The 25,584-nt window shown below is 51.2% G+C and overlaps 2 protein-coding genes across 9 annotated transcripts in view; one reads left to right on the top strand and one right to left on the bottom strand.

The window, feature by feature from the left end:
• Positions 1-16,900, top strand: part of ABCC1 (ATP binding cassette subfamily C member 1) — a 160,966-nt gene extending 144,066 nt beyond the window's left edge. For all 8 annotated transcript variants that reach the window (XM_047780429.1, XM_047780435.1, XM_047780434.1 and 5 more), the window contains 8 exons: positions 4,271-4,470; positions 6,086-6,212; positions 7,036-7,137; positions 10,693-10,839; positions 12,196-12,354; positions 13,527-13,693; positions 14,310-14,504; positions 15,292-16,900. In XM_047780429.1, coding sequence (XP_047636385.1) covers positions 4,271-4,470; positions 6,086-6,212; positions 7,036-7,137; positions 10,693-10,839; positions 12,196-12,354; positions 13,527-13,693; positions 14,310-14,504; positions 15,292-15,400 — 1,206 coding nt within the window. In that variant the 3' untranslated portion in view covers positions 15,401-16,900. The remainder of the gene's footprint in view (positions 1-4,270; positions 4,471-6,085; positions 6,213-7,035; positions 7,138-10,692; positions 10,840-12,195; positions 12,355-13,526; positions 13,694-14,309; positions 14,505-15,291) is intronic.
• Positions 16,901-21,074: 4,174 nt separating this feature from the next.
• The window catches only part of ABCC6 (ATP binding cassette subfamily C member 6), a 97,847-nt gene continuing 93,337 nt past the window's right edge, over positions 21,075-25,584 (bottom strand). Inside the window, exons 30-31 of the mRNA XM_047780426.1 lie at positions 21,967-22,161; positions 21,075-21,656 (exon numbers count right to left, since the gene is read on the bottom strand). Coding sequence (XP_047636382.1) covers positions 21,548-21,656; positions 21,967-22,161 — 304 coding nt within the window. The 3' untranslated portion in view covers positions 21,075-21,547. The remainder of the gene's footprint in view (positions 21,657-21,966; positions 22,162-25,584) is intronic.

Below are 25,584 nucleotides of genomic sequence, written 5' to 3'. Positions count from 1 at the left end.
ATGGAAATCCTATAAAATTGGATTGTGATGATCTTTGTACAACTGTAAAGGTAATAAACTCATTGAGGAATAAAAATAAGTAAATAAAACAAAACAAAAATAAAGTTCATGCTGGTAACAGCAATGCTGAGCCACCTTTTCCGGCCCCTGAAGGGTTAGCTGCAGCACACCTGCTACAGGGGAACAGATGCTTAGATGGGAGTGTAACGGCCGTGGCACAAAATGAGAGTAAGAGACGATGAGGTGCTCAGTACGTCAGACTGTGCCGTGTGTGGCCTGTGGGTGTGGTTCTGGAAGACCTCCGTCCGGTCAGCCGGCCCCAGACCAGCCCCCCGCCAACCCCTGTAGCCCGGGGATTGGTGAGTGTGAACGAAGATGGAGTCAGAGCAGGTTCGGATCCCGGATCCTCATTGTGTTCTCCTTAAATCGGTGCCAGCTTTTCTGGAAAGCACTCCAGCTGCATTTACCAAGATTGTTATCCCTTTCATACCCTGGCTGGGAATTTTCCTGAAGGAGCCAAGTGACAAGAACAAAACTGGCCAAAGGTGACATTTGGGGCAGCTCAGATACCTGCCAGTAGCAGGGTCTTGAGCACAGCCTGAGGGGGATGGAATGTCATGTGCCTTTAACGGGGATAATTAGGAAGACACTGTTGCAACACCAACAGTTTTATTTTTAGACAACAAAGGAAATGAAGTTAGCAAAGGACCAGGTTGTCATTCTAACAAAGATGAAATGCGTAATGTGCGTGGGCAGGACTGGAAAGGAATCATGAGAACATTGCCTTCCTCAGGGTTGAGATTATGGGAGAATTTATTTTTTTAATGGCTTTTAACTATGTAAATGCTTGTCCTATAAACCAGTAGTTTCATTCCTCAGTGTATATGCAAAAGAATTAAGAGCCTCTATCAAGCAAAAAAAAAAAAGTGCTAGCATGTTCTTAGCATCTTGATTCGTAATAGCCCCAAATGTCCATTGCAGGGGAATGGCTACATCCATGGTGGTACATTCATGCGGTGGAAATGACTCAGCAGGCAAAAGTAATGAAGAGACACACTAGGAGGCCGAACTTACACAGGCTCTGTGTATTGAAAGAAACCAGACACGAAAGAGTCCATGTGTATCATTTGGTTTTTTTTTTTTTTAAGATTAAAGTATTTATTTTTAAAATAATTTTAATTTTTATTGAAATATGGTTGTTTTACAAAAGTATGGTTGTATAAGCTTCAGATGCACAGCAGAGTGGTTTAGTTATATATTTATAAAGCTATAATCTGTTCTTTCAGATATTTTCCATTATAGGTTATTACAGTATATTGAATATAGTTCCCCATGCTATACAATAGATCCTTGTTTTTATCTATTTATTTAGTTATATGTGTGTGTGTATATATATGTATGTATCTTTTTTTTCTTGGCCATGCCCATGATGTAAAGAAGTTCCCAGGCCAGGGATTGAAACTTGTGCCACAGCAGTGTCAACACTGGATCCTTAACCCACTGAGCCACCAGGGAACTCCCATCTATTTTATACATAGTGGTGTATATCTGTTAATCCCAAATTCCTAATTTATCCCTCCTCCTTTCCCTTTGGTAACCATTAGATTGTTTTCTGTGTCTGTGAGCCTATTTCTAGGTTGTATATAAATTCATTTGTCTCATTTTTATAGATTCCACATACAAGTGCTATCCTGTGATATTTGTCTGATTTACTTCACTTAGTATGATAATCTCTCAGCCCATCCACATTGCTGCAGATGGCATTACTTCATTTTATATGGCTGTGTACTATTCTGTTATATGTATGTACCACATCTTCTTTATCCATTCCTCTGTCAGGGGACAATTAAGTTGTTTCCATGTCTTGGCTGTTGTAAATAATGCTGCAGTGAATATTGAGGGTATCTTTTCGAATCAGAGTTTTCTCTGGATGTATGCCTAGTGGGATTGCTGGATCATATGATAGCTGTAGTTTTGGTTTTTTAAGGAAGCTCCGTAGTGTTCTTCATAGTGGCTGCACCAGATACATTCCCAGCAATAGTGTGGGAGGGGTGCCCTTTTCTGCACACCTCCTCCTGCGGTTCCACACTTGTGAAGCTGAAGAACAGGCAAGATTGACCTGGGGATAGAAGTCAGAATAGTGGCTGAAAGGGGTATTGACTGTGAGAGGACATGAGAGAATTATCTAGATTTTGATCAGGTAGTGGGTACAGGTGTAGATAAACATAGAATTCATCAGGCTGTGAAGATCTAGTGCGCTTTCCAGTGGATGTGTGTTCTGTCTCGAAAAGTGGCTTTTAAGGATGTAGGTATGTTGAGGGTATGTACCCCACCCCTTCTCTCTAAAAGGTTTTCTACTGAAATCTGGAGTCCCCGTTGTGGCTCAGCGGAAACGAATCTGACTAGGATCCATGAGGACGCAGGTTCAGTCCCTGGCCTTGCTCACTGGGTTAAGGATCAAAGGTTGCCATGAGCTGTGGTGTAGGTTGCAGACTCGGCTCGGATCAGGTGTTGCTGTGGCTGTGGTGTAGGCCAGCAGCTGTAGCTCCGATCAGACCCCTAGCCTGGGAATCTCCATTTGCTGCGGGTACGGCCCTAAAAAGACAAAAAAAATTTTTTTAAGTTTTATGATGCAGTTGGAATAGCACTTCTCTCAGGATCATGGGCTTAATGAAATGTTTAACTAAATCTTCCCAGCTGTATACTCCAGAGTTTTTTTACATGGCTGTACATACCGTTTTAACTTAAAAGGACGTCATTTTTAGAGAAGGGAATGTCAGAGGTAGGATGATGTGGACTTTGCTTGGGGCTACCTCGTAGCCGGAATCAGGCAAAGTTCCACCCGAGGGATTGTTTGGCATCCGTGAAAATGACCCGGCCACACGCCTTAGGATCTTGGCTCGGAGCCCACTGCCAGGCAGTGTTTGTCGAGGCAGGGTTGCTTCTGAGCAACAGGCACTGCCTTGGTCTCTGGAAGAGTAAGGTATGTCCATAGGAGGGTGGATTCCATTTCCTGGAATAGAGTTTGAAAGGAAAGCTAATAATATTTTTTAAAGCAAATTATTCCTTAATAAAAATAAGGCTCAGGTTCGCTTTTTACAGGAAATAAAATTCTGAGGGCCTGACAGGTGGAGGTAAGTCGAGCAGACAAACCATCCAGAACAGTTCCTACCTAGGACGAAAGAAGCCGGGGAGAGGAGCTGGTGCCAGGAGAGGGTAGTGGGCATGGATGCCACCCCCCTCGGGCCACGCCCAGGGGTCTGGATTTTGAATCATTCGAGGCAGTGGGAGTTGCCGGAGGAGAGATGTTATCCGACCCTGTGCAGGAACTGGCAGAACCACTGTTCTGAGATGACCACACCATTAGTGGGTTAATTTTCAGAGTTTCTGAGGCTCCAGAGGGCAGCCCAGCTTGTGGCTCAGATTTACCAGAAAGAAGCCACTGACCCCAAGGCCCCACAAGAGCCACCCATTCCATTCAGTGCTCTCCATAGAAGGTCTCTGCCCCAGAGTAGCCCAGGGCACCCCGAGCAGGGCAGGAGGCAGGAGGCCACATCCCCAAGCCCCCGGTGTCAGCCTGCCTGGCTCTGCTGTCAAGGGAGCAGGTGCAGACACATTACATCTTCAGCATGTCGGGAAGAGGGGACCTCGGCCTCCATGGGCCCCTTTGTACAATGAGGAAACAGGCCAGGAGAACCGAGGTGTCTTCAGATGACCAGTCCGGGCTCCTCGAAGCGCCTGTGGGCGATTCAGGTTTGTTCTCTTTGACAAGCTGACCGACCGGCTTAGGGCAGGAGCAGAAGGGATGTGGTCTCTGTCCACGGGGGTGGGTGGGGTCGGGGTTCGAGCTGAGGTCCGGCTGTCCTAAAGCCACACGGTGGGGTCCATACACACTAGAGGTCAGTGGTGTCAGGGAGGCCGTGCGGTGCAGAGGACTGTTGGGGTTCGAGGCCTGGCTCTGCCACTGCCTGGGAAAGACGTCAGTTTACTCCTTGGGAAATACTTGCAGGTTTTTGGTGAGGACTGAATGAGCTGATGTATGCGAAAGTGCTTACGGCAATGCCAGGGTGCCGGGCTCTATCTAAGCATTGGCGGTTATCCTCAGCGTCGCTGCGGTCGCGATTGTTGTGGCGCTGCGGCCGCAGTTCCCGGGGTGAGCCGGGGCCTGCCCGGCTCCTGCATGTCGCCCCGGGAGGGATCGTTTCCGTTCCCCTGCGGGCTGAGATGAGGGGCCCTCCCTCATGGATGCCCCGTGCCTCCTCTCCCCCAGAGGTTCTACGTGGCCTCCTCCCGGCAGCTGAAGCGCCTCGAGTCCGTCAGCCGCTCCCCAGTTTATTCCCACTTCAACGAGACCTTGCTGGGGGTCAGCGTCATCCGCGCCTTCGAGGAACAGGAGCGCTTCATCCGCCAGAGCGACCTAAAGGTGGACGAGAACCAGAAGGCCTATTACCCCAGCATCGTGGCCAACAGGTGGGGCCATGGCGGGGGCAGGGGTTGGGGGGGCTCTCGGTTCCTGGAGGAGGGTGTGGAGCCAAGCTGGAGGGAGACTTAGATTCCGTCAGAGCAAAGGACGGAAAAACCGCTGACCGCAGATAAGACCATGGGCTGGTCAGCACGCAGCTCCAGGGGCAGTGAAGTGCAGGGAGAAAGTGTTCTTCTGGAATCAGAAGATACTACGGAATCCATCCCTTGGCTGTTGCCCTGGTGATCCGGGCTCATGAGTGGCAGCAGCCTCCTTTCTTTGATGCCAAGTTTCTCATCACACCACCTCCGTGCGCTGAGGTTTGGAAGCAGTTTACTGTGCACCTGGTGAAACTGGTGTTTGGAGGATCAGGGATGGTTGAAGAGCATCAATCCAAAAAAGGTGCAGAAGGTTGCTAATGATTGACTGAATTTATGAAAGTATTTACTATCCCATTTGCCTACATCCTTCTGCATATTTGTTGAGACGTGGGATAGAAAACTCTGGGGAGAGGGTAATAGTGCCCTGGAAGTGATGCCCCGTGTGCACAGGATAATCCCAGAGTGTGAGACTAGGCAGCGAGGTGGGGAAGTCCTGGAGAGAGCTGGGCTTCCCTTGCAGAAAGCGTAGGGAGTTTGTCAAAATCCAGGCGTCTGCGAACAGCTCACACTGAAGATCAGACACGTGGCTCTTAAGGGCTGTGGTGCAGAAAAGAGTGATCATCCTGTCTCTCTGACATGCTTTACATTTTAAAACATTAAAGTCGTGTGAAAATAGTATCCCTAATGCTGATGTGATACTGTTTCTATTTGAAAGCTAAGCCCATACCTTTTAGCAGCATTTCTGAAATAAGGGTGATGTGGGTCTGCGAACCCTTCAGCTACGTTGAAAATGATGGTTTATTTCTCACGCACGTCCCTCCTCTTCCGTCAAGGGAAGGTTTTTTGGGGGGGGGGGGGAGGGCGGGGAGCACACCTGGGGCATATGGAAGATCCCAGGCTAGGGGTTGAATCAGAGCTACGGCCGCCGGCCTACACCACAGCCGCAGCAACGCAGGATCCAAGCTGTGTCTGTGACCTACACCCCAGCTCATGGCAACGCTGGAGCCTTAACCCACTGAGTGAGGCCAGGGATGGAACCCGAATCCTCAGGGATCCTAGTTGGGTTCGTTAACTACTGAACCATGAGGGGAACTCCCGGAAGGTTGTTTTAAATCAGTGATAGCTCTTACAATTGATGACTTCCTAGTATTTAGGAATTTTCCAGGACATCTTTTTAACAAATGTATACGTGGTTATGTTTTAAAAGTTTCAGTGGGGACAAAAGTTGGTTCCTAAAAAGGCAAGCTTTAGTTTCCTGGGAAGATCATTTCTAGAGAATTCTATTTTAGTCCCTGGGGTTGCCAAATTAGTGAGGAATTCCTGAAATCCTGTCCCTTCCAGCTCTCCTTCCCTGGGTCCCATGAGCAGGGCAAACAAAACCTCTCTCAGGAACTACTGAGGAATTCTTAAAATTTGCGTAGTGTCTGCCCCACCCCCATCCCTGGCTTTGACCTAAAACCAAGTCTCTGAGACACTGACTGTGGGTGTGTGTGTGTGTCCATCTGCCTGTGTCTCTGAGCAGGTGGCTAGCCGTGCGACTGGAGTTTGTGGGCAATTGCATCGTCCTGTTTGCTGCTCTGTTTGCCGTAATCTCCCGGCACAACCTCAGTGCTGGCTTGGTGGGCCTCTCAGTGTCTTACTCACTGCAGGTAAGAGGGGGTGCTCTCAGATGGATTTCCAGTTCTCTTAATGGGGAGACACTTGTCAGGTTTTTGGGCCTTTGCCTTGGATCTTTGTGGGAGCGGGTAAGAGGAGAGGGGCCACTTACAGTTTGAGGAGCAGGTCTCAAGTCCAGTGACCATTTGGAGCAGGAGAGAAATTAGACATGCAGCCAGGATTCCCCTACCAGCCAAGGAGAATCTCAGATGGCCTGAGAGGATGCCTCTAGCTATGGGAAATGCATTTGATACTCTAAATTTCCCTCTGAGTACAGCTTTAGCTGCATCTCCTCCATTTTTTTTTCTCCAAGGGTCACACCTGCGGCACATGGAAGTTCTCCGGCTAGGGATGAAATAGGAGCTACAGCTACTGGCCTACACCACAACCACAGCAATTGCTGGATCCAAACTGCATCTGCAACCCACACCACAGCTCATGGCACTGCCAGACCCTTAACTCACTGAGCAAGGCCAGGGATCAAACCCACATCCTCATAGATACTAGTCTGGTTGGTTACTGCCGAGCCACAGCGGGAACTGCCTGCATCTCCCAAATTTTGATACATTGCGTTTTCTTATTATCATCTAGTTGAAGATATTTTTTCCATTTCCTTTTTGATTAACTTGTGTGGCCCATGGGTTATTTTGAAATGTGGTGCTTGCTTAAGAGAGGTGGTGTAGCAAGCCTAGCCACAGCATGTGAGGTTGCCGTTTTCTGTACCTTTGTTATCTGGAACATCTCATAATTTATGATTTCATGAAAATAGAGCAGCTCTTGCTCACTCTAGAAGCTCCATGTGACTCTCTATTACAGATCACCGCATACTTGAACTGGCTTGTTCGGATGTCATCTGAAATGGAAACCAACATTGTGGCTGTGGAGAGACTAAAGGAGTATTCAGACACCGAGAAGGAGGTAAAGCAAGCCCCCGGCCTGATCTCTTGGCCTTGATCTTTCAGTGCGGCTTTACTCTAAAGAATCCTCTGAGCTGCACCATGTGTGCCTTCAGCAGGCAACCTCTATCTGACAAAAACCATCTTCTGTTATTTGTTATGTATTTAAGGGGGGACTTATATGATGGACAGTGAATGATACTGGTCTCCTCTTGAAGTTTAAAAATTAAGTACAAATGAACTGTTGAAAAGTATAAAAAGTCAGCAACAAGAAAATCAGTACAAGGATGTTGCAAAAAGCATTATACTGGTAAGGAATTGACCAAAGCATGGGAAACCTTGCAGTTATTAGCTGAAGTCTCCATTTTATAGTTGGAGGAAAAGGGGAGGGACAGTGGCTGGTCTAGGGTCACACGTGGTCAGTAAAGCAGCTGGGAACAGGACCCAAGTCTCCAGACTTTGGTGCCATGTTGCCCCTAATAACTGCCTTATTCTGCCCGCACACCACCTCTGAAGAGCAGTTGCAGTGATAATAGCAGTACTGCCTGGAGTTACTGCATCCCCACTCCTACCCACCCGTAATGAATGACAGTGGGACAGGTACTGTGCCCTTGTGGGGTGTCAGGTCCTGTAGTAAACATCTGACATAGACTAATTCATTAATTCTTTACACAGCCTTATAACTCGCCTTCTATTATTAGTCCCGTTTAACAGGTGAGGGGACGGACACAGAGAGGTTAAAGCTACTTGCCTGGCATCACATGGCTGGGAACTGGCAGACCCAGGATTTGGGTTTGTGCCTTTGTGCCACACCGCCCTCCAAGAAAATGCACCTTGGGAGTGAGACCAAGTGACCCTGGTTAAACTCTGTCTGGAGGATTTACAGAGGTGAACTTTGCCAGGTCCTTTAATGCCCTGACACGGTGAACCAGGTCCCACCACTTCACCAGAGAGCATTCACCAGAGTGGTGTGAGCGCCCCCTGTGGAAATAAGGCACACTACACCAGGAGTTTCCTACCCTACATTGAATTTATCTATTTTTAAATTTTTATTTTTATTTTTTATTTTTTGGCCATACCTACAGCATGCAGAATTTCCAGGGCCAGGGATCAAACTCGTGCCACCACTGCAACCCAAGCCACAGCAGTGACAGCACTGAATTCTTAACCCACTGCCTCACCTCACTGGGGAACTCCTAATATATTTATTTATTCATTTTTAAATTTTCTATTTTCTCTCCATATCCACAATATGTGGAAATTTCTGGGCCAGGACTAGAACCCACACCACAGCAGCAGCCTGAGCCGCTGCAGTGACAATGCTGGATCCTTAACCTGCTGTGTCACAAGGGAACTCCCTAAATTATTTTTTATAACAGCTTTCGTGATGTAATCCACATGCCATTCAGTTCACCTGTTTATTAAAGTGTGAAATTCAGTTGAAGGAGTATTTTACTTGTTTTTACTACTTTCAGTTGTTTTTATAGTTTTAGAATAAGAGCATATTTGAAAAATACTAGAGAAGAGTTCCCTTGTGGCATAGCAGGTTAAGGATCCAGTGTTGTCACCACAGCAGCCTGGGTTGCTGCTGTGGTGCAGGTTCGATTCCCGGCCTGGGAGCTTCCACATGCCTCAGGCATAGCCAAAAGGAAAAAAGAAAAATACAAGACAGTGATCACCCAGAGTCCTACCACTCTTGAAATATATATGTTTAGGAAGTTCCCTTGGGATGCAGTGAGTTAAGGATCCAGCGTGACTGCAGCTATGGTGCTGGGAACACACATGCCACAGTTGTAGCCAAAACCAAGCAAGCAACACAAGTATTTACTTATGTCTTTTTATATTCTGTATGATACATATTTATAGGTAAATCGTTCCACCCACTTCTCTCTAGTCCCCTCTTAGAGCATGTCCCCTTATTTATATACATAAATTATAAAAAAGGAAATACAATTAATTTGTAAAGAAATTAATAGAGGAAGTTTATGGGACAGAAAGAGTAGACATTTTCCTGTATCATCCTCTCCATTCCTCTCCTTTCCCAAAGATAGCCATGAGCCGGGCTCAGAGCATCGTTAGTTGTAGACCTCAGGAAATGCTGAACACCAAGCAGCTTTTCAGAAATAGGGGCTGTGTGACTTCAGGCAAGTTGCTCTCCCTCTCTGTGTTTTAATATCCTCATCTGTGTAAATCGGAGATAAGAAAAGAACCTATTCACAGGATTGTAGTGCGGATTAAACAAGGTCATGTGATAGAGTGACCTCCAAGTGTTAGCTGTCGCTTTTTTTTGGTCAGTCTTTTAATTAGTTTATTTTTAAAGTTTTATTGAAGTATGGTTGGTTTACCAGGTTTGTGATAATTTTTACTGTACAACAAAGTGATTCAGTTCTGCATGTACACACATCCATTACTGATGTCCTTTAGACCTAGAAGCCATCAGAGTATCTCCTCTTTACCCTTGTGTCTGTCTAGAGAAGACTGCTCATTCATTGATCCAGTCCATGACTATCTACCGAGCACCTACTGTGTGCTCTGGGCCCTGGGCTGTAGCAGGAACCAAATAAAAGAACCTGTGCCCATCTAAACTATGGCACAAATGAACCTACCTACAAAGCCAAACAGACTCAGACATAGAGAACGGACTTGTGGTTGCCTAGAGGGAGGGGGGTGGAGTGGGATGGACTGGGAATTGGAAATTAATGGATGCAAACTATTCCATTTAGAATGGATAAGCGATGAGGTCCTACTGGACAGCACAGGGAACTATATCCAATCACCTGTGACAGAACCCGATGGAAGATAATATAAGAAAGGGAATGGGGAGTTCCCATCATGGCTCAGCGATAACAAACGACTAGTATACTTGAGGACTCAGGTTCAATCCCTGGTCTCACTCGGTGGGTTAAGGATCTGGTGTTGCCATGAGCTGTGGTGTAGGTTGCAGATACAGCTCAGATCCCACGTTGCTGTGGCTGTAGTGTAGGCTGGCAGTTAGAGTTCTGATTCAACCACTCGCCTGGGAACTTGCATATGCCGAGGGTGAGGCCCCTTAAAAAAAAAAAAAAAAAAAAAGGGAATGTGCATATGTGTATGACTGGGTCACTCTGCTGTACAGCAGCATTTGGCACAACATTGTAAATCAACTATAATTAAAAAAAAAAGAACCTGTCCTCATAGCATAGATGTTCCAGTGGGCATGAGTGACAGAATAAATAAATGTGTATTTAAGGCGCTGGGAGGTAAGTTCTCTGAAGGAGAATGGAGCTGGTGGCAGGGGGACACGTGGGGACAGGGCTGGAAGGGTGATCACATAGACCTGAAATCTGCAGCAGGTGAGCAGGCTGAGAGGGTAGTTTGAGGAAGAGCATTCCAGCAGAGGAGGCTGCAAAGGTCCAGAAGCATCCCGTGTGGGGGTGTTTAGGGAACAATCCAGAAGTCAGTGTGGGGAGCAGAGAGGGAGCCAGAGAGGACCGTGAGGTCAAAGGGGTCGTGCAGGCTGCTCATTTCGAGCCTCGAGACACAGGAGACGGGCTTCAGGATCCTCGCCCCCCACCCACTGTGCCCACTGTGACCGCAGGCTCCCTGGCGAATCCCGGAGGTGGCTCCGCCCAGCACCTGGCCCCAGGTGGGCCGAGTGGAATTCCGGGACTACGGCCTGCGTTACCGAGATGACCTGGACCTGGTTCTCAAGCACATCAATGTCACCATCGATGGAGGGGAAAAGGTGGGTGCGCTTTGTCCCCCCCCCACCAGCTCCCAATCGGGCAGAGTTTGCGGTCAGGCAGTTGCAACAAGCTTAGTCATTTCCTCAGTCTGTCCCTGCCCCAAACCACAGGGCGGGGTGGCCTTTGGGGAAGGGGGCTGGGGACGTCAGAGGTGCTCAGAGGGTGTCTCCACAGGGTGGCAGACTGCTAGCCTGAGGGTCAGATGAGGCCCGCAGTTAACATGAAAAAAAAAAAATCTAGATCTCAAGTGTTGAAAAATTTGGAATGTTTTGTATAAAAATCCCTTTCCTGCTTTTCTTGAAAGAGGAAACACCTTGCAGCACTGCACCTCCAAACTGCCTGGCTCTTTCCAGACAAAGCACGAGCCTCCCAGTTCACGGGTGCCTCCCTGCCCCCTGTGCCCACTTGGCCCCATAGGCACCTGAGTTGGCAGTCTCTAGAATAGAAAGACATCATCGTCTCTGCCAGCGAGGGCTCAAGGGACACACGAAATCGTCAGAATTTGGGAATTGTTCCCGGGTCCCCCGCTGTTTCTGGAAGACGTCCCTGCTCGGGGACCCTCATACCCTCCTCAGCAGTCAGATCGATGGTCTTGCTGGCCATTTACCAGGGAACTGTGTTTCTCTCATCTCTGAACTTAGGGATTTGTTAAACTCCTCACCACAAGGCTCAGAACTTTCTGATCTTGTGAGATAATTGCTCCCACTTCTAACAAGGGGAGGAACGGGGTGGGTGGTGTGTTCTTGCTGAGGCTTTATGGCTCCTGTTCATCATGAGCCTCTGCTCCTTGAGGCTGCGGTCAGGGTAGGGGAGGCCGCCGCTCCAGAGCCCAGATGAGAAAAGCGGACGGTAGGAGGAATGTCAATCATTGGCCATTAAACGGGGAGCCCCGTTCCGTCAAAGGAGGGTAAGTGGGAGACCAGGTTGTACCCCCAACCCTTTTTTTTTTTCCTGCTCACTCAGCTGGGGCTGGAGGGAGATTTGCTTGAACCTTTGAGAAATTTCAGCAGCACAGGAGCGGAAACTCACCCTCGAAGAACTGAAAAACAATTTGATTATTACTTAATAGTGTCTTGAGGTGAAAATCACTAATTTCTAAAAACAGCTGATCATGATTTTAAATTACAAAAGAGCTGGTAAAGAGAAGGAAGTCCTTCTTGACTTTTGGCCACAACAGCCCCTCAAGTGGTGTCTTTGGAAGCTGCTGAGGGAGAGGGCCTAGGGCAGGGGGGTGGGTCGACCAGGTGACCGGACTGCTCTGGGGCAGGTATTTAAAACAAGGGTGCTGTGGAGCCGGAGGGGTAACCCTGGATCCCAGCATTCCCCCCCTCAGCCGGGCCCTTCCTGTGCCACAGGTTGGCATCGTGGGGCGGACGGGAGCCGGGAAGTCATCCCTGACCCTGGGCTTGTTTCGGATCAATGAGTCGGCCGAGGGGGAGATCGTCATTGATGACGTCAACATCGCCCAGATCGGCCTGCACGACCTCCGCTTCAAGATCACCATCATCCCGCAGGTGGGCCGGGCTCACGGAGGCCGAGCGCGTGTGTTTTCAGCACGATTGTACGTCGGGGCCTACTTTGTTATTGTCGGGTTTTTTTAACTGAAATTCTGCTACACTTCTTTCACGGAATCTCCTCTTCGCATGTAAATAACAGTGGGAATGAAGCATCCCTTCCATGCTGCCACCCAGCGGGCAGTTTCCTGAGCACCTAACATCCAGTTAGGATACTGGCCTGTTGGCTGTTGGTCAGGGCAGGAATCTTTCACCCTCCCAAGAGCCAGGGGAGAAATATGAAGATTCTAGACTGATTCCTGCAGCTGGCGATTCCTTAATATGTTGCCTTTTAGTATTATTTTGGTTCAGATATCTTTGAAGATTCTTTCTTTAAGCTCCTGGGCCAGAGATCAAATCCAAGCCACTGCTGTGGCAACATTGGATTCTTAACCTGCTGTGGCACAGCGGGAAACCTCTTCTAAGATTCTTACTTGGGGAGTTCCCATGGTGGCTCCCTGGTAACCAACCCAACTAGTATCCATGAGGATGCAGGTTCGATCCTTGGGCTTGCTCAGTGGGTTAAAGATCCAGCCTTGTGAGCTGTGGTGGATGTAGGTCACAGATGTGGCTCATATTCCATGTGGCTGTGGCTGTGGTATAGGCCGGCACTTGCAGCTCTGACGTCCCCCCTCGCCTGGGAAGGTCCATATGTCTTTGGTGTGGCCCTCAAAAGCGAAAAAAGGATTCTTACTTGGAGGCAGGAATGGGGAGGAATCCACGCTACCCGGCAGTTAGGAATTACCTGTGCGCCACCTCCCTTCCCAAAAGGTCCCATCACCTTTGCAAATTGAATGCTCTGGGCAGTGTTGCAGGAAAGCAATCTATTTTATTTCACCTGACCCAGGTCCCTACATGGTGGTTGGTATCTTCAGAAGTGGTGGTCCCGAGAAACTCTGGAACTCCTTTTTTTGGGGCCACACCTGCAACAGGTGGAAGTTCCCAGGCCAGGGATCACCCCCGAGCCACTGCAGTGCCAACACCGCATCCTTCATTGCTAGGCCACAGGGAGCTCCTGAAAGCCTGTTTTGAACAAGACCCACCAGAACTTTCTGTATCCCACGTCTTTGCCCCACCCCTGTCCTCAAGGGACACAAGCCTCACTCGTCATCTCCCGTCTTCCCTCCCGACAGGATCCAGTTTTGTTTTCAGGTTCCCTCCGCATGAACCTGGACCCGTTCAGCCAGTACTCGGAGGAAGAGGTCTGGACGTCCCTGGAGCTGGCCCACCTCAAGGGCTTCGTGTCCGCCCTTCCCGATAAGCTGAACCACGAGTGCGCGGAAGGCGGGGAGAACCTGAGGTGAGTGGGGGGGCACCCCCCCCCCGACCAGGTCTACTCCGCCCTACCTCTGTCAGGGTGGTGGAAGGTTTTGCCATTTTGCAGCTGTGTCTGTCCTGGGTTTGAGTCCCAGCTCTGCCAGATGCGCTGTTTGGCTCTTAACTTCTGGGGGCCTCGGTTGCAGTATCTAAAATGGATTTCAGTCCAGGCTCATCTTACCAGGAGGGGGAGCCACAGTGGCCAGAACGCTTCCCCTCTCCCACCAGGTACATTCAATGGGAGTGGCTGGCAGTTGCTAAACTTCTGAACGTCTCCTCTTCAGTCAGTAGAGAGCAGGGCTCTGGGCCCTCCCTGTCCCCACCCATCGGTTAAAGTGTTAATGCCTGGCACAGAAGGGATCCCGCACCTCTTTGTTTATCCATCACCATGACAACCAACCACCAATGCGCAAGTGCTTCTAGCAGGCAGTTCTGATTAGTGATGTCTGCCCCGGGCACAGGTGCGGGGAGTGGACGTGCTCGCCTGGTCTAGGCAACACCCAGGGTCTCTTCTCCCTGCACCCTCCCCCCCTCAGGCCTGGGCTTTGTTGTCAGGGGTGGTTTTGACACTGTGATCTGGTCTTTTTCCTCCGGTCAAGCGTTGGGCAACGTCAGCTCGTGTGCCTGGCCCGGGCCCTGCTGAGGAAGACGAAGATCCTTGTGTTGGATGAGGCCACGGCGGCCGTGGACCTGGAAACGGATGACCTCATTCAGTCCACCATCCGGACGCAGTTCCATGACTGCACCGTCCTCACCATCGCCCACCGGCTCAACACCATCATGGACTACACCAGGTGACGCTCCTGGCAGAGAAGGCCCTGGGCCTAGGGCTTCACCCCCCTCATTCATTCCGTGTCCCTGTGCTTAGGGACAGTCCCAGCAGGTGGCACCTCTCTGGGTCCTTGGGCCTTTCTGACATTACTGACTCGTGGAGTCCATCAGCACAGATGTGTGGGGTGCCTGCCACAGTCCTGGCTCTGTCCCAGGCCCTGGGGCCTCAGCTGGGAGTCAGACAGGAGCCTGCCCATGGAAGCTTATAGCTTCGTTAGGGGCTGGGTCCGGAAACAGAAGAGAGACACGGCAACAAATAAAAGCAAATTGTGGGAGTACCTGCTGAGGCTCAGCAGGTTAGGATCCCCGAGGATGTAGGTTCCATCCCTGGCCTCTGTCTGGCTTAAGGATCTGGTGTTGCTGTGAGCTGGGGTGTAGGTTACAGACGCAGCTTAGATACTGCAGTGCTGTGTCCGTGGCGTAGGCTGGCAGCTGCAGCTCTGATTGGACCCCTAGGCCTGGGAACCTCCCTCTGCTGCGAGTGCAGCCCTAAAAAAAGCAAAAAATAAATAAAAGCGAATTGTGCTGGGAAGGAAAGGTGAAAGGTGATGGGACTGGGGGTGGTGTCACCGGACATCGGCATTAATGAGAACTGGGATTGAGGATGGGCAGCCAGGGGAAAGGCTCCCGCGGCAGTCCTGGCAGACGGTGTTAGCGACCTGACCCAAAGTGGGGACTTGCCTGGTGGGCCCATGGGGCAGGAGGTGCCAGCCCTTCGCCCACCCCTCATGTCTGTCTCCTGCCCTGCAGGGTGATCGTCCTGGACAAAGGGGAGATCCGGGAGCACGGCTCCCCCTCCGAGCTCCTGCAGCAGCGAGGTCTCTTCTATGGCATGGCCAAAGATGCCGGCTTGGTGTGAGCCCGGAGCGGGTGCAGCTGGTCAGAACCACGGGGCTGACGTGCCCGCAGCCAGGGATGAATCAGCCCCCTTGGGAACCCAAGGCTCTCGTAGACTGAAACCAAAAAAAAAAAAGCAAAAACAGACCTAAACCAAAACACACACACACACACACACACACACACACAGCAGCCACCCTCTGGCCCCCCGGCTGGCGCGGGCCATGAAGAAACAGGAGCAACACAGAGACGTGGTCCCCGCAAAACACGCACACCCTGGCCTCTTGCCCCCATAGATGCACACGTGTTCTCACACCACTGGCGGGCATGTGTGCCCGCAGCGCCCCGTGGGAGCTTGGGGCCGCCAGAATTCCAGAGAAATCGGTTGTGTCCAGTATGCTAGTGCCCAGATCCCACCCACGGCCTCACTTCTCTCCTGCCAACGGCTGTGGGTCCCAGGCTTTTGAGAAGCTTCCCGGTCCCCGGCCCCTCTCCGTCCTTGTCTGGCACCACTCAGCTGCTTCCTCTCCTCAGGGCTGTGGTTTAGAGGTGAGGGGTCTGGCAAAGTTCCATGCCACCCTTGGGCGGGGTCCCGAGGTCTCTGGCTATTCTCACCCGCCAGCAGGTCTTCCAGCTGTTCCGACGCTGGGAACCAACGGGCTGGCACCGCCTCCACCAGGACTTGGGCCCCTCGGGCTGGAGGTGGCCTCATCCCCGGGCTGGACTCTGGGGGGCCTGGCCTCGGGTCTCCAGGCCGCTCACCTCTCTGCATCCAGTCTCTTCCTGCCTCCCTCCCTCCCTTTACCCAGGGCTAGAAAGGCCTTGCTCCTCCAGGCCTTCAAAGCCAAGAGCGCTGGGTTCCCCCCCCCCCCCCGCCCCCCCCGGCCCCACCCCGTACCGTGACCAGGTGGTACAGAGAAAAGCCCTGCTGAGCCACCTCCTTCTCCCTTTCTCCCCCGGGGGCGGTGGTGTGGAGAGCTGGACTTAACGGTTACCGCGTCTCTTCCCGGACAAGAGGAGACCCATTCACGAGTACCAGTGATTTGCTTTTTCTTCGTTTCTCTCCCTGGAGCCATACTTTAAAAACAGTCTCAAGATTTTGATTTCTTGGGAGAAAGTCCTGGGGCGAGGAGCAGCATCCCAGGGAGTGGCCAAGGGGCCCGGCATCCGGCAGTTGGTCCCTGTAGTTCCTGGAAAGAAATAGGTGGGGGGGGGGGGTCCTTTCTTCAAGGCCTGTGAGGTCCCTCGCTTGGAGACTAAAGTGAGACCCAAAAAGCAAAGAGGTCGTGGCTGCCCCAAGATTCCTGCTCGCTATGTGAATTTCAGTGCTGACTTCAAACCAGAGAAGCATCTTTCTTCTTTTAGGTGGAAATATATATATTTATTTTTTGTAAGTTAAACCATTCTTTCACATTGGATAAACCAAGCGTTTCTTGGGGATCTTTTTGTAATGACTTAACACTGGAAACGTGAACTTTTGCAAATAATTTGCAGTAAAAAAATATTTTATTTCTTTCTAAAATGACTGTTGCATCTTCTTCTGGGAAAGATAAGCTGAGGTTCTCACCCTCCCTCCCCAAGTCCGTGTGGGTCCCCCTCTCTGCTGCTGCTGTTCTGTCTCCGGGGCAAATGTGTTTCTAGGGGGAGCTCTCGGCAATGGGAATGTGGAGGTTAGGGATCGGGTGGGATTTGGGCAGAGTCAGTGTGGCACTCTTGTCATCTGCTGGCTGTGTGACCCTGGGCAGGTCACTTAGTCATCGTGCCTTGGTTACCTTGTCTGCAAAATGAGGCTGGTCATACCTGCCTCCCGGGCTTCTTGTAAAGAGGAGCAGTTGTTGCTGTTAGAATGAGAAGCACCTGGATGTGCCTGCCCGGGCCGGGGGGGGTGTGGGGGGGTGATTTTAGACACAGTGTTTGTTTTCTTTCTCAGGGCCTGACCCTGAGTCTTAAAATCCTGGGTCAGATCCTGAACAGGTGTGTGTGACCGGGCATGTGCCTGCAGGTGTGTTGTGGGGCGTTTGGGGGCTCAGGAGAAATCCCAGGCCAGGGTTTCAGTCCATCAGCTTTACGAAGAGGGGGGCAGGTGCAGCGCTGACACCGAAGAGGGTGGAGCCAGAGTGCGCATGCATGGGAGGGGCGTGGGAGGTGGGGGAGACCGACAGACCTGCGCACCTGCTCTTCCAGGTGAGTGTCCCAGTGCCACAGAAGTCGAAGGGTGACGTCAGCTTTGTTAATGCACCTGCTACGTGCCAGGCCCCGGGCTCAGCCCTTTGCCTGGGTCTCCTCAGGAAGGGAGGCCCGGGCCATGGAGGAGCAGGGAGCCGCTTGTCCATTCTCATGTCCTGGGCCAGATCCTACAGCCAATTCAGTTGACTTCCTCCCTCACACCCGGAACCCCACCACTTCCCATCCCCGAATCCGACCACTCCTCACCCCCCTCATCGTTGCCTCGCTGGGCCTGACCCCCGCCCCCCACAGTCTGTTCTGGGCCCAGCAGCCTTGACGTTCCTGCGAGAACATGGCAGATTGTGCGGCTCCTCTGTCACAGGCCTCCTGGCTCCCTGTGCCCTGTGTCAGCTCCTGACTCTGGCCACCGCTTGGCTCCCCAGCCGCATTCCACTTGCTCACCTCACTGAGTTCTTCCAACGTGCCGGGCACAGCCCTGCCTCCAGGTCCTCCCTCTCCCACAGACGGCCACGTCACCTGCTCCCTTCACTACTTGACAGTGGTAGCTGTGAGAGCAGGGCACGTGGCCCGTGCTCAGCGACTGCCTTCTGATCCTGGTCGGAGCGTCCCAGGGCCGGATCTGGGCCCAGGGTGGAGGCACTGGGCCCCTGGAACTTGCCCTTTGGGAGCTGCAGCTTCTGCATCAGTACAACTGGGGTCGTATCCACCTGGGCAGGTGGTCGTGAGGCTGAAAAGAGATGAGGGGTAAAGCACCCGGCACTTGCCTGGCCCTTAGGACGCCTTCATACATGGTGAGCCCATTCATGCATTCATGTCATCCAGTTGGGATCTACTGACCCCTCCTGTGTGCTGTGCACTGCATCAGGTGCCGGGGAAAACATGGCGAACAAAAACGCACCAATCTCTTGGCTCAAGAAGCAAAGGAGCCCTTTCCTACCCCTGTGGTTTTCTAGAGTGGAATTGAAATTAGCTCAAGTCCCAGCGCTAAAGAAACGTGAGTGGTTCAAACATGCGTGTGGTTTGGACACGCACCCTGCAGCCAGCCCTACTTACGCTCAGTCTTCTCATTTGTAAGAGGGGCCTGTGACAGTACCTTCCTCAGCAGAGGCCCCACGAGGGGCAGGACGATGAGTCTTCTGTGTCTGATTGTGGGGATGAACGGAGCGATGGTGCGGGCACGGCTGTTTGCAGGGACTGGCGGGGCTTGGATGAAGCTGAAGGACCTACTGAGAGAGGCACTGACCCACGATGGTCTGGATGTGGCTTTCCCGCCTCTGAACTGTGCTCCACTCACCAGCCTGGCACCGCTGGCAGGAGCCACGGCAGAAGGGCAGGGGGATTAGCAGCCAGGGTGACCCTCAGGCAGGTCTCCAAGGCGCCAAGGGGTGGGCCCAGCAGCAGCCTTGTTAGCGGGCTCTCGCGGAAACTGGCCCCTCGGCCCACACGTTGCTTCCCGGCACAACACCCCCCTCTGTGAAGGCAGCTCTTGTGGCCCTGGGGGTGACCCCACGTGAGTGAGCCAAGCATACAGCTGCAGCCGCCTTTGCCTGCGGTTGCTCCTCCGGGATGACAGGTGGCTCAGCTCCAGGCAGAGACACACGAAGCACCCGGTCTTGCATGCCCATGCCCATGCCCCGCAGTTGGGCAGATGCCCTCACTTGGACTTTGGTGTTAGATCCAAGGGCAGATCCCTGCTCTGCCACTTACTAGCCAGTTAGCCTTGCCAGGTCACGTCCACTGAGCCCCAGTCTCCTCATCTGCAAAATGGAGCACAATCACCAGTCACGGTAGCATTGTGTCAGCATGACCACGGGGGCAGGTGAAGGATGCAGACCTCCAGCCCATCTTGAAGGTCAAAATGAACTTCTGGGAGTTCCCCTTGTGGCTCAACAGGTTAAGAACCCAACCAGTATCCATGAAGATGTAGGTTTGGTTCCTGGCCACAATCAGTGGGTTAAGGATCCAGCCTTGCCATGAGCTGTGGTGTAGGTCTCAGATGTGGCTTGGGATCCTGAGTTGCTGTGGCTGTGGTGTAGGCCAGCAACTGCAGCTCCAATTCGACTCTCAGCCTGGGAACTTCCATATGCCGTGCGTGCAGCTCTCAACAAAGAAAAAAGAAACAAAATGAACTTCTGGTCACATCTTGGCAGAGGGAGGTAGAAGCTGGGATGGGATCTGGGTTTAGATGACTCTGGGCTGAAAACCCTAGGTCAGGATGGATCATCATAAAGTGCCCATGACCCGGCTAGGACGGGGCAGGCCCTGTGTGCTGGCAAGTAGGTGGTGTCCACAGGCCCCTCCTGACACACCCGCATGGCCGTTACCCAAGTACCAGTGGATCACCGGGGAGGGGGTCGGTGATCCCAACCGGCAGTGTCTGGAGAACTTTTTGGCACAACTAGAGGACAAGGAGCTACTGGCTTCTAGCAGGTTGAAGCCAGAATGCTGCTAAACATCCTACAAGGCACAGGACACTCCCCCCACAGAATTATCCCCCCTGCCAACATGTCCATAGCGAAGAAGTTAAAAAAAATCCTGGTGCACCTACCCTTCTCTGCTGTCCCTCGGAGGCCCCTGAACAGCAGCCTTGAGAATAACAGCAAAGGACAACTGAGCACTTACTTTACGTCCAGCTGGGCTCTGACTCTTGAGTATTAACTTGCTTTGTCCCGGTGGCAGTGCCAGGGGGTCAGTGAAGAATGCCAGGCTGGCACATGTAGGGTCTGGGGACTGAGTTCTCATGCTACCTTTTCAGCTATGTCCCTGTGACCTCAGGTTTGGCTCTCACGTCTTTCTTGGTGCCTGAAGCCGGTTTTACTAGAATGCTGACCGATATCCGAAAGGGGCCTGAGCTGCCCAGGGGCCATGCAGGTTCCTTCATGGAAGCAAATATTGGACCTTGACCCACCCTTGACCTCAGCCTTCCAGCCACATCTCTGAATGGCGTCTGATGGGCACAAGTGTGAACAGAAACACCCTGGGTGTTTCTACCTGCTGTTGGGCACGATTTGGTCTTTAATAAGACAAATGTGTGAAAAGGGCCACATCCTGAGCAGACTCTCCCAGTGGGGGCTGGGTGACCTGGTTCCTCTCCTCTCGCTTTCAGAGCTGAACTGAACATGCTGGGCGAGGAATTTCGCCTGGAGAGCCCCGTCTCTGGTGTAGGTTGAGGCTTGCATGTCTTTTCAGACAAAACACCCCCGGGAGCGCAGGAGGAGGGTGGAGCAGCAGTGCTCAGTCCTGGCTGCAGGCTAGAATCACAGTGGCTGGAGACCAGGGGGCGGGGCGCAGGAGGGAGGTGGGCGTGGTCACAAAACTGCAACTTGAGGGGTCCTCGTGGAGACAGAAGCGGTCAGCATCCCCGACCGGTGGTGGATGCAGGAACCAGTATGTGTGATGCAACTGCACAGATGTACGTACACACACACACCCCTACCTACAAGTAAGACTAGGGAATCTTAATAGGCTCAGTGGATTGTCCCAACATCAGTTTCCTGGTTGTAATAGTGATGTTATTATTGGTGGAAAGGACTTAAAGGTGTATCAGGAACTCTCTGCATTATTTTTTTTTTTACAACTGCTTATCAATCTACAATCATCTCAAAATAAAAAGGTTCATCTGTAAAAGATACACACCATTGTCCCAGCCCCAGCCCCAGGGATTCTGATTTCACTGGTATGGTTGGTGGTGAAGCCTTGGCACAGGCAGGTCTCTGGGGTCCCCAGGGGAGTCCAGTGTGCAGCCAGGGCAGAGAGCGGCTGTCAACTTTGGCTCTGGCGTAGGTGGGGCTGGATGAGCCCTGATCAGGCCGACCTGCAGGTTGCGGTGTCCTTCTGGGTCTGCGATGATGCTGCACTTTGTCTTCCCAGAGAGCAGTCTAGACACAGTTACACGGGGCCACTGCTGACCCCAGATCACTCATCTCCAGGGCCTGGCAGACTCTGTGCCAGATGTGGTGGGAGGAGGATCAAGGCACTGGGCTCAGACCAGGCCTGACTCCTGTGCCAGCCTGTAAAACAGGCCCTTCTGGGCCAGCAGCTGGGCAGGGCTGCCGCTCTCTGCCACCTGGCCCTCGTCCATGACCAGCACCCTGCAGGGGAGAGGAAGATGGGCAGCTCTTTGGACACCAGCCCAGGGTCTTAGCAGCTCTGAACACCCAGGGTGTCTGCTCTGAGAGGGTCCAGCCCTCCATGTGGCTTCCTGACCCTGCTGGCCCAGCTGGAAGCCCCTGCCAGCATGTGTCCTTGGGTTCATTCTTCCCCTCCCGGCATCGGCCTTGCCACCTGGACAGCAGACACTTGATTGTCCATCCCAGCACCCTTCCAGCTCTCAGCCCTGACGCCTTCCTCTGCCTGCAGGGGTGGCCTGGGGGCCGGCTCCATGGGCTATCAGGGGCTTACCTGGCACAGTCGAGCACAGAGCTCAGGCGGTGGGCGATGAGCAGTACCGTGCACTGCGCAAACCAGCTGCTCAGGGCGGCTTGCATCTGGCGCTCCGTCCCTGGGTCCACGGCGGCCGTGGCCTCGTCCAGGATGAGGATCTGGGTTTTCCGGAGAAGAGCCCGTGCCAGACACAGGAGCTGCTTCTGCCCCACGCTGGGAATGAGCGGGACAGTCAGGCCAGATATTTGCACATCAGGACTGACCTGCAGGGCGTGCCCACAAGTGTGTCTCCACGGCAGCCACAGAAGCGGGGGGCGAGGGTAGGCACATGCGCATCCCCACTTGTGGCTGCTCTGGCTATGGAGCTGGTCAGAATCCCTATTCTGCCTTTTTTTTTTTTTGTCTTTTTGCCTTTTCTAGGGCTGCTGCTAAGGCATATGGAGGTTCCCAGGCTAGGGGTCGAATTGGAGCTGTAGCCGCCGGCCTACACCAGAGCCACAGCAACGCGGGATCCAAGCTGTGTCTGTGACCTACACCACAGCTCACGGCAACGCCAGATCCTTAACCCACTGAGCAAGGCCAGGGATTGAACCTGCAACCTCATGGTTCCTAGTCGGATTTGTTAACCATTGAGCCACGACACGAACTCCATATCCTGCCATTTTTGAGCAGGGTGACTAGGCACATCATGCAAACCACCGTGCCTCAATTTCCCCATCTGTGAAACGGCTAGTTCTATGTCTACCCTCCGGTCTTCATCATGGGCCAGACACAACCTTGTATGCTTGTGTACTGACGCATTTCATAAAGATCACAGCGGTAGGCAGTGAGGTCCCACCGTGCGGCACAGGGACCCATATCCAGTCTCCTGGGACAGAACATGATGGAAGATAATATGAGAAAAAGGATGTGTGTATATATGTATTTTTACAAGTTTAAACCTTTTAAAGTTTTTGAAATTAAATATAACTTTTAAAGTTAAATCTAAATTTTTAAAAGTTTTTAAAGGCGCCCACCATATATACAAACGCACACACATTAATTACTACAATAATAAATATTACCATATATATATATAAAACTGGGTCACTTTGCTGTATGCAGAAATGGACACAACAGTGTAACATGACTCTACTTCACTAATTAAAAAAAGGACTACAGCGGTAGGTACGGTGTGGACGGGTCCCTCCTCACTGGGTTGTGAGAACATGTCAAGTCACACCAAAGCGCTCAGGAGCGTGACTGTCACAGAGCAAGGCCTTCTTTGCCTCCAGTTACAGGGGAGGCAGTGGAAGGCCAAGGACACGCAGTCCGTGAGGCCCCAAGACCAGGGAGACTCAAGGGTGTTTCAGGCTGTTTCCTGCCAAGTCCGGCTTCCTCTCAGAGGGAACCCTTCCGGGAGCCCAGACCTCCTGCGGCCGTGCGGGTGTCAGGGGTCTGGGTCTTGCTCCGGTCTCACGGCCAAAGGGCTGGGTGAGTGGGCAAATCTCAAGCCTCGATCCCAGCTCTGAAATGGGATGAGTGGGAGTGCAGCTGGGAGGGTTACACTGAGCACTGAAACAAGTATTTCTTCTAAGCCAGGCACCCACCACGTCGCCTCCTTCGTCCATGTAACTCACTGATGGCACTCGTTTAATCTTTGCACAGGGAGCTGGGTTCTATTACTCCCATGTTACAGATGAGGAAACTGAGGCACAGGAGATTCACTTGCCCAAGGTCCTACCACTATGTCTATGCTCTCGGCCACCATGCTCTGCTGCCTCTCTGGTGCATCACCCACGGCCCCTGACCCTAACACCTGTGGGGGTTTCAAATCCAGTGTCTTTTGATTTTGTAAAAGGCACCCACCTGCACATCTGTGTTCATAGCAGCACTACTGACAATAGCCAAAAGGCAGAAACAACCCCCACGTCCATCAATGGATGAACGGAGAAGAAACATGTGGTCTATCCGGACAGTGGAATATTATTTGGCCTCAAAAAGGGAGGAAATTGTAGCACATGCTACAACACGGGTGAACCTGGAGGACATCATGCTGAGATAAGCCAGTCACAGAAAGACAGATACTCCAATAGTCCACTTAAATCAGGCACCTAGAATGGTCAGACCCAGAGAAACAAGGTGAAATGTGTGGGCTGGGAAAAGAGAGAACTGTTTAATGGCCAGAGAGTTTCAGTTTACTAAATGAAAATGTTCTGGAGACTTGCAGCACCATGACGTGACTATGCCCCACATGACAGAACTGAACTAAAGAAGGGTTAAGATGGGCCATTATTAATAAGTCCACAAATAACAAATGCTGGAGAGGGTGTGGAAAAAAGGGAACCCTGCTGCACTATGGGTGGGAATGTAAACTGGCATAACCACTATGGAAAACAGTATGGAGGTTCCTCAAAAAACTAAATATAGAACTACCATATGACCCAGCAATCCCACTTCTGGGCATATATCCAGACAAAACTTTCATTGAAAAAGACACATGCCCCTGTATGTTCAATGCAGCTCTAGTCACAAAAGCCAAGACATGGAAATAACCTGAATGTCGATCAACGGATGAGTGGGTTAAGAAGATGTGGTATATATACACAATGGAATACTACTCAGCCATAAAAAAGAACAAAATAATGCCATTTGCAGCAACATGGATGGAACTAGAGACCCTCATATTAAGTGAAGTCAGTCAGAAAGAGAAAGACATACCACATGATCTCACTTATATCTAGAATCTAATACATGGCACAAATAAACCTTTCCACAGAAAAGAAACTCATGGACTTGGAGAACAGACGTGTGGTTGCCAAGAGGGAAGGGGAAGGAGTGGGATGGACTGGGGATCTGGGGTTAATAGATGCAAACTATTGCCTTTGGAGTGGATAAACAAAGAGATCCTGCTTTATAGCACAGGGAACTATATCTAGTCACTTATGATGGAGCCTGATGGAGGAGAATGTGAGAAAAAGAATGTATATATGTATGTGTGACTGGGTCACTTGCTGTATAGTAGAAAGTTGACAGAACACTGTAAACCAGCTATAGTGGAAAAAAAATCATTTTTAAGAAAATTTAAAAATGGTTAAGACAGTAAATTTTAGGTTATGTGCATTTTACTAAACGTTTTAAAAGTTTTAGGAGTTCCCATTGTGGCTCAGTGGTAATAAGCCCAACTAGTATCCATGAGGATGCAGGTTCGATCCCTAGCCCTGCTCAGTGGATTAAGGATCTGGCATTGCCATGAGCTGCAGTGTAGGTCACAGATGTGGCTCGGATCCCGAGCTGCTGTGGCTGTGGTATAGGCCAGCAGCTGCAGCTCTGATTCAACCTGGGAACCTCCATATGCCACAGGTGTGACCCTAAAAAAAAAAAAATTTAATTTTTTAAAAGTTTTTAAAGGCGCACATCATGTTACTTGACAAACCTAGGGAGCATGGCGTTAGCCTAATTATCAAATGCAATAATTTTTTGTAACAAAATAAATGCTAAGCAAGATAAATAAAGACTATAAATAATCTTGCATCATTAGAGGTTGGGTTTTACCACCAAATAAATTCAGAAAAGAATTTAGGAAAAAGAAACTTGATATTCAGAGATTGTTGGAGTTTGAATTGCTGAGGAGGGCTGGGATTCGGGCTGTGATCA

Source organism: Phacochoerus africanus, chromosome 5 (assembly GCF_016906955.1).
Source record: "Phacochoerus africanus isolate WHEZ1 chromosome 5, ROS_Pafr_v1, whole genome shotgun sequence".
NCBI lineage: Eukaryota > Metazoa > Chordata > Mammalia > Artiodactyla > Suidae > Phacochoerus > Phacochoerus africanus.
This window is presented reverse-complemented; position numbering and strand designations above follow the sequence as displayed.